The sequence below is a fragment of the Panthera uncia genome, assembly GCF_023721935.1.
Source record: "Panthera uncia isolate 11264 chromosome C1 unlocalized genomic scaffold, Puncia_PCG_1.0 HiC_scaffold_4, whole genome shotgun sequence".
NCBI lineage: Eukaryota > Metazoa > Chordata > Mammalia > Carnivora > Felidae > Panthera > Panthera uncia.
In genome coordinates, this window is record NW_026057585.1 from 34,728,609 (window position 1) to 34,743,315 (window position 14,707).

The 14,707-nt window shown below is 39.0% G+C and overlaps 1 protein-coding gene across 15 annotated transcripts in view; it reads left to right on the top strand.

Moving 5' to 3' along the window:
* The window catches only part of SSX2IP (SSX family member 2 interacting protein), a 40,304-nt gene extending 39,694 nt beyond the window's left edge, over positions 1-610 (top strand). For 12 of the 15 annotated variants that reach the window (XM_049616890.1, XM_049616887.1, XM_049616891.1 and 9 more), the window contains one exon: positions 339-610. In XM_049616890.1, the coding sequence (XP_049472847.1) occupies positions 339-516 (178 nt within the window). In that variant the 3' untranslated portion in view covers positions 517-610. The remainder of the gene's footprint in view (positions 1-338) is intronic. The other 3 variants (XM_049616899.1, XM_049616894.1, XM_049616897.1) reach the window with 1 other exon arrangement.
* The last annotated feature ends 14,097 nt before the right edge of the window (positions 611-14,707 follow it).

Below are 14,707 nucleotides of genomic sequence, written 5' to 3' on the forward strand. Positions count from 1 at the left end.
ATTACAAAATAGTGGCAGGAAGATGGGGACATGGAGGGACATTGGCTTTCAAAGCCCACGTGTCCTGTATCTGACTTAGGCATTAGTTGGGTAGAGCGCTTCAGAGTAAACCAAAGAGATAAATAAAATAAGTGGGAAAACAGAAAAATAATAGCTGGATAGATACGATAAAAGTGATAAATTAGGCCATTTTGAAACATCTCTTTGTTCCCTATCTGTGTATCTTCACAATTGACTTAGCATCGGACAAGGGAGCAATCTGACTTTAGACATTCAAGCCTAGCTTAAGTATAAAAGAAAGAGGAGATGATTATTAAGATCTGCCTTTCTTTTCCTAGTAGTTCAGTCAACGTACTGAATATAACTCCTGAAGAAACTAAACCAAATCAGGTTGGAAGAGAATGTGCAAATCAGAAGTGGAGCATGGCATCGAGACCTGAGTCACAGGAAGGTTGCTATAGTGGGTGCTCCTTGACCTACACCAACTCCCATGTAGAAAAAGATGACTTACCTTAGACGTGTGGACTGGAACTGTTTTCATTAACACGTTCATCAGATTTCACATCTAAGTTGAAACAGGGTGTGTCATAAAGTCAGTCATCTCTACTAATTTAAGGTGGTCTGAGTTGTTTGTTTGGACTTTCCTGTTCCTCCCCCAAAGAGCTAAAATGTTAAATCTATTTAAAAGGATATAAAAGCTTTGGATAATGTATTTTTAGTAACAGAAGCATCTGGTTCTGTGAATAAAGGAATGTATATGTTTGGTCGAAAACAGAAGCACTAGAATGAGTTTCCTCTTATAGGTATTAAAAATAGCACTTTTAGGAAACTGATTATTGTAAATGTTTAATTTTGTCTCCTATATAGTTGGCATTGGAAGTTTAGCCTTTACTTGAATGTATACTGTAGATTTTTAACAAAGCAAGTTCTATATTTATTATGTTTAGTGTGATTTGAAATTTCCTCTTTCATATGTTTTAAATAAAGTGAAATTTATGTATGTTTTGTACATAGATATACATGATTATGTTAAGAGGCTTTAAGATTTAAAAATTTTACACATCCATAATTATAGTATTTCATGCCAATAAAATTTTTTTAGTGGTATTCTGTTTACAGATGTATTAGAGCCATTGCCACATTATGTTTAAGAATTTTTTGAATGCATCTGAGCAATAAATACTCAAAAGCTGTTCCATGAAGCTGACTTCTTCAGATAATTAACATTACTGACATTACATTTTTGAGATTTCTACAGCAGTAGACTTTTATATATGTAGGATATTATAATTTTTCAAAGGACTTTTGATTATAGGATAATAGAGGCAAGATAAGTACCCTTGAATAAAACAAGTTAAGAATATTGGTTTAAGATACATGGGATGATAGAAGATATTTAAGATATCAGAATGGTGATCTTCTCTTTACTGGATGGGGACTAGCACTGCAACATCTGTACCAGCTCGGGCTTTGTATAGTTGCCAGTAATTTTTAAATAATTTTTCAATGGAGTGTTTGCCACTAATGATAAAGAAATCTGACAATGTAAAAAGCATCAGATTTTATCCAAATATAATACTCTGGATAAACTTGTGTCATCTCATTTGCAGAACTGATTGCATGTTTCTTCTTGTTATCGATGATAATAAATGTAGGCCCAGGTTCTTTCCCAGAATTTGTATCAAAAAGCTTCAGTGCCTAACCCTGTTTGTCTTTGTACATAGAAGCCTATACAGATCCCAGTTCTAGCTAGATACTGTAAAGCTTATCTGCCTTCCCATTTTCTAGTAGTTCAACCACTTATATACACTCACCCTGTTATGGGTGTTCCATTTAAATCCATCATGCTAAGAAAAGAAACAGTCTTATTTTTGTCATCGTTCACTGGATCTAAGAGTTTGTGTAGCAACCTTTTTTTTCAGTGCTGATAGAATATCTTATAAGACAGTGAAACTACTTGTAACACAATAGCCACATTTATAGTCTCAAAAAACTGGCTCTTAGAAAGCAAAGCAGTCACTGCCTTCTGTTCGATGCATGGTCACTTCTTCACAGTTTAAAATATTAGAAATGATACAAAATTTCTGAGATTGTACCATATTCCAAAGGAGGAAACAACTGAGTTGTTTTTTTTTTTTTTTTTTTAACTATTGAGCAATAATATGATCAAAGAAAGGCAATCAAATTTAGAAATAGTCATTGATCCATTTATCAAGAATTTTTTTGGCAGGAGTTTCCATGATCTACTTTGCCAGGAAAGAACATTTTATTTTTTAAAATAAATCTTACTGCAGAGAATAATGCATTTGACAAAAAGGGATTTCTACAAAGCAGCATCTATTTTTTGTTCTGTTTCCATTCTAAGCTGGTTGAATTCTCATATTGGAAGGAACAATCTCTTGAGACTTATTTTGAAATAAAAGGTGTGAAAGAAACAGTAAAATGAAAGCCAGGTTCCTTACGTATTTAATAAAAATCTGCATAGATCTGCTAGACATTATAGCTTTTACTGAACAGCATCAGTTTTTGCTTTACTGTAAGTTGCAACTCCCAGCGATTCCCAATCACGCTTAACTTCCCCGATGATTGGAATGCCTTCTGTGTTGGAAAACTCCTGACTTCACACATACAACTCCTAGAATTTTGTTTCCCTTCCCCTCCTCTAGGTATTTGCAAGGTACTAATAATTCAGCTATGCTTCGGTCTTACATTAAGCCATGATTACATGATGGCACCACAGGGAGCCTCAGCTTCAAAGTCCTCCTGATAAATGTTTTCTTGTTCATCAATATGTAACTGAAATCTTGTTTGTTTTTACATGGCATATCCATTTTGAATTTTCAAAGGACAAAAACGGTAAAGAAAATTTAAGAGAAAAATTTTATTTCCTACTCTTAAACTTTTGTATCTTGAATTTATGATGATGAGAAATTTAGAAGAAGAATCATAGCAGAAAATTAAGATTAAAATTTAACTTAATAAGTAGGTTTTTTGTTTTCTTGTTTTGCTTTGTTTGTTGAAGCAATGTATTTAAAATGTTTAGATGCACAGAATAGTCCACAGCAAATTGTTTTCCTTCTGGTGCAATTAAAAACAGTTGTTACTTGAAAAGAGTTCCACGTTTCCTACCTTTGCTTACCAGACGTGTGTATAGGCTTGTGGGAACACGGCTTTTGTAGGAAAACACATTCCATGGTGCATGATGAGAGTGCCCCAGGAAGCCAGGAGAGGTTGTGTGTGTATAACCAGAACGATGTGACCTAGGAAGCCCTTCATGCGATTGCCCTATTGTAAAAATCTTCAAAGTATGTTTCTAGGTTTGGATTTAAGGTAAGTATGGCTCATGAAGGCTAGTAAATATATTTTTCCCTATATTTGTCCTTAGTTTTTTTCAATCTTCATAAGCATTTATGAAGTACCTGTTGTATTCAGGGCTTACTCTACTACATTCTTAGATACTGGGGTAGGAAGACAGTGCACGCACTCTGCCACCAAGAGCCTCTGAGCTGAATGGAAGACTGGCTATGTAAACCAAAATTATAATAAAGAAATAGCATTTACTGCTATTCATTCAGTCTCAATAAAACTTGGACTGGTGGTTCTGTTGCAGAACCATATATGTCCATTTCACGACAGTGACATGGCTGGGCTTCTAATTAAAGAGTCTGCATGATTTCCTATGGGAAGTACTGTGTAATTAATACCGTTTTGTTTTGCTGGGTTTCCATTTTTTTTTTTTTTTTTTTTTTTTTTTTTTTTACAATCAAAATACTGACCTGCAAAGCGGTGTAAGATTTTCTGCCCACAAGACCATTTAGTACTATATAATAGAAAATGCATTTGCAAAGATTTGGGACATATTGATAAGGGTCCTGAAGTAGGTCATTCTGGTCCCTTTTCTAAATATAATTTTTCAGGCTGGATATGAAAGTGGAGTGGATAAATTGTTATTTTGATAATTGATAAATTATTTAATACCAAACTATAAATTGATTATTGATTAATTATTGACAAATTGATAATATTTGATGGATTATTTGATTAATATAAAAACTGTTTCACTTGACTGGTTAAGATTGTAAATTTTTAACATTTACACAAAACTGAATTCAGAGGGGTTCAGAAGGTTTTGGAAGGTTTGTGATTAGACGCTGGTAAAAGGTCCACCTCAATATTGATATATTTAAGATTCAGAAATACTTGTACCAGTATAATGCTTAACACATGGTAAGATAATTTTTTAATGAGACATAAAATACTAAATTAAATGTATCACAGTACTTCATTGTCAGGAATACACTATAAAATTCTTAAGAATGTAAGAACCTTGTTTTATGATTGGGGCCGGGGGGATGGGGTCCTATTTCCAACCCCATCTAGCTTGATTCTTAGCACAGACTATTAGACCATCTTACAAATAAAAAACACTAAGTCGGTATGACTCAATACAAAAGCTTAATTATTGGTCAACATGAAATTCTTGTTGATGTGAATTGGGTAGTCTTCCTCCATCTTTAGGTATGCCATCTGGAACTCATGGCCTCAGATGCTGTCAAATCAGGAAAACCACAGTCTAGCAGGTGGTCGTGGATGTTTTTACAGACCAGACCTGAAAAAGACCTGCCTTCTACCTACATTGCTTTGTCCAACACCTAGACGTCTGGAATCAGCCTCACTACCAGCAAGACTAGGTGGTATAGAAAATGCAGCTGTTTGATGGGCATTGATGGTTTGCTACCTAATGCAGGTGTGTGTGTGTGTGTGTGTGTGTGTGTGTGTGTGTGTGTGTGAGATATTTCATCCATTCAGTCATTTACTTCAAAAAATAACCAGCAAAACCTATTACCTGGTGCAAGGGGTTTATTGCTGATTATTAAAGTCACATATTGTTAATTTTGGGAAGGAGTGTATTTTAAGGAATGTATTTAAGGCTTCTTTTATACTCTCTATAAAGAGAGTATATATTTTCATACTATAAAGTTTTAAGGAATTCAGATGGTAGTTTTACACAGTTATTAAAATATCCACATTGCACAGAACATTCACAATTTCTTTTGATTCCTTGAGAGAATATTAATCTTTCTGTTTTTGAACAGTTAGTAAGAGACTCAGAATCTAAGATCATGTAGCTAGTAAGTGGTAAAATTGGAACTTAAAACCCAGATTTTTTTTTTAATATTTACTTATTTTTGAGAGAGAGTGTAAGCAGATGAGGGGCAGAGAGAGAGAGGGAGACAGAGAATCCCAAGCAGGCTCTGTGCTGTCAGCAACGAGCCAGACACGGGGCTCAAACTCACGAACTGCGAGATCATGACCTGAGCCGAAATCGAGTTGAATGCCTAACCAACAGCCATCCAGGTGCCACAAAACCCAGATCTTTCTGAGCCCTAAATTTCCAGCTTATTCTAGACTGCTACAGGACTTTTTGGTATCTGTTTTTAGGTGAAATTACTCGATTCTTTACCCATAATTCGCCACTCTATATTCTGCACTAAAGTGTTATTCATTCCCAGTGCAAGGCTCACTTTTGTTTTTGTGAATGGTTACCATGGCAGTCATTCTGAATTGGACATTTACCTTTTCAAGACAGGGGCATTAAGGATCTAATTCAAATAGCTCATCCCATGTAAATAGAGTAGAGGCCACTGAGGAATCCCAAGATATACCTACACGGCCTGCTTTTTCTGCCGTCTTTGTTCACTCTTGGCAATGTTAGTGTTTGTGTGCCATGTCCCTCTGTGACTACAGTCACAGTGACCAAAAACACTTTTATTGTGCACAGGTAATAGGTTTTTTATTTATTTTTTTTTTTATTTTTGAGACAGAGACAGCATGAGCCCGGGAGGGGCAGAGGGAGAGGGAGACACAGAATCTGAAGCAGGCTTCAGGCTCTGAGCCGTCAGCACAGAGCCCGATGTGGGGCTCGAACTCACAGACAGATCATGACCTGAGCTGAAGTCGGACGCTTAACTGACTGAGCCACACAGGCGCCCTGGTAATAGAGAGTTTTTAAATATCACTGTGTGGTGAAACGTGGGGCATTTGTGGTTACAAATTTGTGGCACCGCAGTTACAACTGGCGGTGGTGCAAAGCAGTGGGAACATCACATATGGTCCCTCTTCCAACTTCTCGGCTGCCACCTTAGCATGAAAGCTGTCATAGTAGGCAAATAAATTAAAACGATTGCATTAGCATAAAACTTTATTATGGTCCCGGAAATTGAATTTCATGCATTTTTACATGTCTCAAGATACTCTTCCTTTGAGGGTGGCAGTAGTGGGCTTGACCAGGCATGGGCTTGACCAGGCACCATCCCAGCTGCTAGAATGGTGTGCCAGGGGCATAACAATTCCAATCCCATCACGGCAAACTCATGTTTGACCCTGTAGATAAGTGATGGAAACCCAATTGGAAGTAACTGAGGCAAAAGAATTTGGCAGCTTATCTTACAAAACACCGAAGAAACACTGGTGACGTGCCCCAACAGAACAGGATGCCAAATCCGCAGTTGGAAATACAGGGCAAAGGGTCCCTCCCATCAGGAGAAGGAGCTGGCAAGGCCTGTGGAGGCTGCCGGAACCTCAGGCCCATGGGCAGACTCCAGTCCCCACAGCATGTGAGCAGAAACCCAGTCTTAGGGACCAGGCCAGTGTTTCTCATCCACAGCTATGTGGGAGAAATCAGTGACAGTAAAGTATTCATGCTCGCAAATGAATTCCTTTTATCGGTGTTTCTTAGAGCAAATTCGAGCTTATCCCTATTGTCATTCCCACACACTTGAACTTCATTACGTTTCTTGAGAGCAACAGAGGCTGACTGGAAAAAACACAGTAGCCTGGGCAGCAAGATTGCTATCAAGAGAAGACCACTGCAGGAGCCCACATTTCACCACCTCAAAGACTGGAGCACATACAAGGTGCTCTCAGGCTACCAACGGGCTGCTGGTGTTGGTCAATTTGCCCCAGAACTAGATGGTTCTCAAGCTACATGTTGAAATTCGTCACTTCTGCCTCAAAGTCATAGAATATTCTTCCCATTGAGGTTTGGAAAGAGTCGTCCAAAGCTTTTTGCTTAGCCTACATTTTCTCCTGGAATTCCTCAGAAAGATGGTCTGAGCCATTGCTGGCTAACCATGGGCAGTAGGAAAGAGGTCTGAAATGAGGTCGCCAAAGTCAGGATATTGGGATTACGTTATTTACTTTCTGGAAGCTGCCTGTGCACGCTGCCCTCTTAGGAGACACCGGGGCAAAGTAAAACGAGAAGAATGGGGGCAGTGGTGCTGATGGCAGGTGACAGAAGCAGGCCGGAAGATTGTAGCTCTAAAGTCCACTTTGTGCTCTGTCGACATGAAGAGGGGAGAACAGGCCTATCTCTTCAATCACCTGTGCAGAAATCCTGTCTTCAGCTCCCCAAAGCTGAGTGTGTGTTCAGAGGATGAACTATTGTTACAGAATTGGCTCAATTTAATATCCGGGGAAACGGAGCTAGCACTGGTTCAGTTTGGTGAGGCTCTTTCTTTCCCCAAGGGCAGGATTATATTTTATGACATCTCTGTATTGGCAGAGTTCTCTGTCCCAACCATTACTGCTACAACTAGACAGGAAGCTCTGGAGAGGAGGGTCTCTGAGAAGCCTGCAACAGAAGGGCTGTACCCCAGGGGTCCTGCAGGGTGGCTTGAGCTCCAATCCCAGACAGTGGTCTTCGGAACTGCTCCTTGAACCTGTGGACCCAGGGACAGGAACTGCAGCCTGCAAGATTCAGCCCTGGACACCCTGCATCACTTGCCTGGGGAGTTTAAAAACTATCTTCCTTCACACCTGGGGACTGACTTTTTCTCTAAGAGAAGACCCTAATGTGAAAACTCTCCTTTGCTTTGTTTTGTTTTTGTTTTCTGTTTTGTTTTTCTTCTAAGATTTTGTTTATATTCCAATTAGTCAACATACAGTGCAGTATTGGTTTCAGGAGCAGAATTTAGTGATTTATCACATATATACAACACCCAGTGCTAATCACAAAGTGCCCTTAATGCCTGTCACCCATTTAGCCCAACCCCCCCCCCAATCAACCCTCAATTTGTTCTCTATAGTTAAAAGTCTCTTATGGTTTGCCTGTTTTTATCTTGTTTTTCCTTCTCTTCCCCTATGTTCATCTGTTTTGTTTCTTAAATTCCACATATGAGTAAAAGCATATGCTATTTGTCTTTGACTGACTTATTTCACTTAGCATACAACATTATAGTTCCATCCCCATTGTTGCAAATGGCAAGATATTGTATATCTTCTTTGGAGAAGTGTCTGTTCATGTCTTCTGCCCATTTCTTAACTGGGTTATTTTTTGGGTGTTGAATTTGATAAGTTATTTATGGTTTTTGGTGCAACTGTAAGTGGGATCGATTCCTTGATTTCTCTTTCTACTGCTTCATTTTTGGTGCATAGAAATGCAACAGATTCTGTATGTTGATTTTGCATCCTGTGACTTAGCTGAATTCATATATCAGTTCTAGCAATTTTTTGATGAAATCTTTCAGGTTTTCCATGTAGAGTATCGTGTTGTTTGTGAAGAGTGAAAAGTTTGACTTCTTCCTTGCCAGTGTGGATGCCTTTGATTTCTTTTTGTTGTCTGAATGCTGAGGCTAGAACTTCCAGTACTATGTTGAACAACAGTGGTGAGAATGGACATCCCTCTCATGTTCCTGACCTTAGGAGGAAGCTCAGTTTTTCCCCATTGAGGATATTAGTTGTGGGTCTTTCGTAGATGGCCTTTATAATGTTGAGGTATGTTCTTTCCATCTCTACTTTCTTGAGGGTTTTTATCAAGAAAGATGCTATATTTTGTCAATTGCTTTTTCTGCATCTATTGAGGGAATCATATAGTTCTTATCCTGTCTTTTATTAATATGGTGTATCATGTTGATTGATTTGCTGATATTGAACCACCCCTGCGGCCCAGGAATGAATCCCACTTGATCCTGGTGAATAATTCTTTTAATGCATTGCTGGATTTGATTTGCTAGTATCTTGTTGAGAATTTTTACATTGATGTTCATCAGGGATATTGCTCTGTAATTCTCCTTTTTAAGTGGGGTCTTTCGTTTTCAAATCAAGGTAATGCTGGCCTCATAGAGTGAGTTTGGAAGTTTTCCTTCCACTTATATTTTTTGGAACAGTTTCAAAAGAATAGATATTAATGCTTCTTTAACTGTTTGGTAGAATTCCCCTGGGAAGCCATCTGACCCTAGACTCTTGTTTGTTGGGAGATTTTTTTATTACTAATTCAGTTTCTTTACTGTTTATGGGTCTGTTCAAATTTCCTGTTTCTTCCTGTTTCAGTTTTGGTAGTGTATGTTTCTAGGAATTTATCCATTTCTTCCAAATTTCCCAATTTGTTGGCATATAATTGCTCATAATAGTCTCTTGTAATTGTATTTCTGAGGTGCTGCTTGTGATCTCTCTTCTTTCATTTGTGATTTTATCTATTTTTGTCCTTTCTCTTTTCTTTTTGAGAAGTCTGGCTAGGGGTTTATCAGTTTTGTTAATTCTTTCAAAGAACAATCTCCAAGTTTGGTTGATCTGTTCTACTGTTTTTTGTGATTTCTATATCATTTATTTCTGCTCTAATCTTTATTATTGCCTTCTTTTTCTGGTTTTGGGCTTTATTTGCTCTTCTTTTGCCAGTTCCTTTAGATGTAAGGTTAAGTTGTGTGTTTGAGACATTTATTCCTTCTTGAGAAAGGCCTGAATTGCTATATACTTCCCTCTTAGAACCAACCTTTGCTGCATCCCAAAAGTTTTGGACTGTCATGTTTTCATTTTCACTTGGCTTCCATGTATTTTTTTATTCTTTGATTTCCTGGTTAACCCATTCATTCTTTAGTAGGATGCTCTTTAACCTCCATGTATTTGTGGTCTTTCCAAATTTTTTTCTTGTGGTTGACTTCAAGTTCCATAGCAGTGTGGTCTGAAGATATACATGCGATGATCTCAGTCTTTTTGTACTGGTTGAGGCCTGATTTTTGACCCAGTATGTAGTCTGTTCTGGAGAATGTTCCATGTGCACTCAAAAATAATGTGTATTCTGCTGTGTTAGGGTAAAATCCTCTGAATATATCTGTTAAGTGCATGTACTCCAGTATGTCATTCAAGGCCATTGTTTCTTTGTTGATCTTCTGCTTAGATGATCTGTCCATTGCTGTAAGTAAGGTGTTAAAGTCCCTTACTATTATTGTATTATTATCAATGAGTTTCTTTGAGTTTGTTATTAATTGATTTGTATATTTGGCTGCTTTAAAGTTGGGGACATAAATATTTACAATTATTAAATCTTGTTGAATAGACCTTTTTATTATGATATAGTGCCCATCTTCATCCCTTATTATAGCCTTTGGTTTAAAATCTGATGTGTCTGATGTATTTCAGCTTTCTTTTGATGTCCATGTAGCATGATAAATGGTTCTCCACCTCCTCACTTTCCATCTGGATGTGTCCTTGGGTCTAAAATGAGTTTCTAGTAAACAGCATATTGATGGGTCTTGTTTTGTTTTTGTTTTTGTTTTGTGTTTTTTTTTTTTTTTTTTTTTTACCCGTTCTGATACTCTCTGTCTTTTGATTGGAGCATTTAACCCATTTACATTCAGAGTAATTATTGATAGATATTTACTTAGTGTATTACCTGTAAAGTTGCTGTTCCTATAGATTGTCTCTGTTTCTTCCTAGTCTTTGTTGCTTTTGGTCTCTCTTTCCCGCTCAAAGAGTCCCCTTTAATAATTCTTGCAGAGCTGGTTTAGTATTCACAAACTGTTTGGTTTTTGCTTGTCTTAGAAACTCTTTATCTCTCCTTCTATTCTGAATGACAGCCATGCTGGATAAAGCATTCTTGGCTGCATATTTTTCCCATTTGCACATTGAATATATCATGCCACTCCCTTCTGGCCTGCCAAGTTTCTGTGGACAGGTCTGCTGCTAACCTTATGTGTCTATCCTTTAGGTTAAGGACCTTTTATCCTAGCTGCTTTCAGAATTCTCTATCATGTATTTTGCAAGTTTCACTATAATATGTCTCGGTGTTCATCTGTTTTTATCAATTTTTAGAGGAGGTCTCTATGCCTCTTGGGCTTGAATGTCTGTTTCCTTCCCCAAATTAGGGAAGTTCTCAGCTATATTTTGTTCAAATAAACCTTCTGTCCCTTTTTCCCTCTCTTCTTCTGGGATGCCTATGATATGGATATCATTGTGCTTTATGGAATTGCTCATTTCCCTAACTCTATATTCGTGATCTAATAGTTTTCTTTCACTCTCCTTAACGGCTTCATTATCTTCCACAATTTTATCTTCTGTATCACCTATTGAATCCTCTGCTACTTCTGTCCTCATTGTGATTACATCCAGTCGGTTTTGCATCTCAATTGTAGCATTTTTTTTAAATATTAGCATGAATAGTTTTTAGGTCTTTTATCTCTGTCACAAGGGTTTCTCTGGTGTCTTCTATGCCTTTTTCCAAGGTCAGCTAGTATTCTTATGACTGTTGTTCTAAATTCTTGTTGAGATATATTATGTATATCTGTTTTAAGTTCATCCCTGGCTGTGGTTTCTTCTTGATCTTTCTTTGGGGGAAAATTCCTCCGTCTTGTCATTTTGTCTAGGTTCCTGTCTTTTACATGTTATGAAACCTTGCTATACTTCCTGATCCTGAGAGTAATGCTACATTACGAAGGGGCTATACACCATCCAGGGCCTGGTGCTTCAGGAAGTGTCTCTGGTGTATGCTGTGTGCGCTCTTCTGCTGTGATGTGGCTGCTCTTTCCCTCAAGTCAGTCTTCTGCAGAGCTCTCCTTGCTTGCACTGGGGAGCGATTGGACTTGAAATGGGTGTGTTTTGGTTTTGAAAACTCTCACTTCTAATGTGAAAACTCTCACTTTAGGTGAATGACTTCTATAAATATGTGAAAATAAAATCCCCAACAAGATTCTAAAAGAATTCTCCTTTCTCGGATTTTTTTTTTTTTCTCCCAGGGATGGTGTATTCATTCACCTTGTCCTGTCCCCCAGCAGTCATCTCTAAATGATTCCACTTCCTCTGTTCAAGTCTGGGGAACCTATCTCCTCCTGCCCATGTACATTCTAGGGGGCAGAGGACAGTGCCCTGGCAGTCCAGTTTGGCCCCCAAAAGGGGTTGGTCTGCCCTTTTCTGATAATAAAATCAAATTCAGCTAACAGGAGGGATGTGATTCTCTTATGTTTGAGTGTGTGCTGTATAAACAGCCAATGTATGCACAAATAAGGAAAGGACAAGGCAAACTGTGATTAATCAAAAGATTCTTTTTTTTTTTTAAGTTTATTTTTGCAGAGAGAGAGAGACAGAGCATGAGTAGGGGAGGGTCAGAGAGAGGGGGAGACACAGAATCCGAAGCAGGCTCCAGGCTCTGAGCTGTCAGCACAGAGCCCGACGTGGGGCTCGAACTCACAGACTGAGATCATGACCTGAGCCAAAGTCGGATGCTCAACCGACTGAGCCACCCACGCGCCCCATTAATCAAAAGATTCTCACTGCTCAGTCAGGTCATCTTCTCTGGGATCATGTATATACATCCAAGTCTTACAGATTGCTTCCGTGTCCTAACCTAGCTCAGTGCTCAGTTTCTGAAGCTGATCAAGAAAGCAGCAGTGTGCAGACCAGAAGGTGTTTGTGTCAAACTGACCAGTCAGTATTTATAAAGTCCAGGTCAGAGTATCTCTCCAAACAGTCTCTTAGATGACTACCAGTTCTGAGACATACAGAAAGAATCTTAATTTCAAGTGACTCATTTAACATAGAAGCAGCCTATTAAGTTGTCTATTTTGAAATTTCAGTGTATAAAATTTTTAAACGGCGTCTAAATGAGTGTTCAGCTCTATTATGGCATGTGAAGAACATTGTTTTAAAAAAAAAAAAAGATTCTCAATGCATAAAGAATAATGGGGTCATCCTCCCACTACCAAACATTTAGAGCAGAGCCTAAGATCCTCCACCCCTTTCTCCAGGTCTCCTACATGGGGACACTCACACCCTGGAACAATTCCAAGGGAACTCTCTTTTCCCATCTCCTGCTGGAGATGGGTGCAAGGACAGGTTGGTTATGGATTATATTCCAGTCCTGGGCCTGTCATGGCCAAGCTGTGTGCCTTCAGGCAAGTTGTCCAACTTCTCTGAGCCTTGTTTTTTCAACTGCCAAAAAGACGATTCCAGCACAGTCCTTGATTGACAAGTACGAGACACTGCCGCTATGGTGGAAGGATCATCTAGTTCAATGTTGAGTCATGTCTCTGTCAAGCTGCCCATACTCCTCACTCAGAGGTTTCAGCGTTAATGCAGGAGAATCAAACATAAGGAGGTACAGTGCTTTCAAGTTGAGAAAATTTGCAAATGTAGCTTCAAGGCTCATTTGGGCCCCACAGCAATCATGGAAACACAACCTCCGGGTAACATTACTATCCCCTGCTAGAGATGAACAAACTGAGATTAGGTGAGGTCAGGTAATCCACTCCTGAGCACAATGCTAACATGTAGCATAAGAAGAACCCAGGCCTTCAACTCTGGGTATTATAGATTTTCTCTTATTCTCCAAAAAAGACAGGTCAGACCAGGCATGGCCCAGCCAGTTTTATGAGTGTCAAGTAGGTGGTGACTTTTACTTCCTAAAGCCTTTATTTCACCCAAGCAGAACTAGAAGGGGAACTCGGTCCTTCTTTGTGTTTCCACGGGGAAAACTCTCTACTAGGCATTGCTGAGTAATGTGGATCTCATGAGATTTTATATCAGTTTGAGATGGAGATGAAGGCCTGAGGATTTGACCTTGTACCCCAAGCCCCACAACATCCTCACCTCCATAGACTAGTCTCTTACAATCCTGTCTCTCTGCCTCAGCCTGGGCCAAGTAGTCCAGAGACAGGGAGGGAGTTTACATGTGATGTCACATGTAAGCACTGAAGTTGATTCTCTACTCCCAAACCAATGACTGTAACCAACATCCAATCACACCCAGGAGAGAGGGACAACTTCAGACTTCCCATAAAGAAGAGTTTTGCTTGACAACAGATGTTGGCGAGGATGCAGAGAAAGAGGAATCCTTTTGCACTGCTGGTGGGAATGCAAACTGGGGCAGCCACTCTGGAAAACAGTATGGAGGTTCCTCAAAAAATTAAAAGTAGAACTACCCTAGGACCCAGCAATTGCACTACTAGGTATTTGTCCAAAGGATATAGGAGTGCTGTTTCGAAGGGGCACATGTACCCCAATGTTTATAGCCACTCTATCAACAATAGCCAAGAGCCCACATGTCCATTGACTGATGAATGGATAAAGATGTGCTATATATACAATGGAATATTACTCGGCAATCAAAAAGAATGAAATCTTGACATTTGTAACAATGTGGATGGAACTACAGTGTATTATGATAGGTGAAATTAGAGAAAAACAAATATATGACCACTCAGGTGGAATTTAAGATACAAAACAAATGAAGATAAGAGAAGCAAAACTAATATAACGGAGAGGGATGGGGCACCTGGGTGGCTCAGCCGGTTGAGTATCTGACTTTGGCTCTGGTCATGATTTGTGGGTTTGAGTCCCACGTTGGGCTCTGTGCCAACAGCTCAGAGCCTGGAGCCTGCTTCGGATTCTGTGTCTCCCCCTCTCTCTGCCCCTACCCCTCTCATGCTCTGTCTCTCTC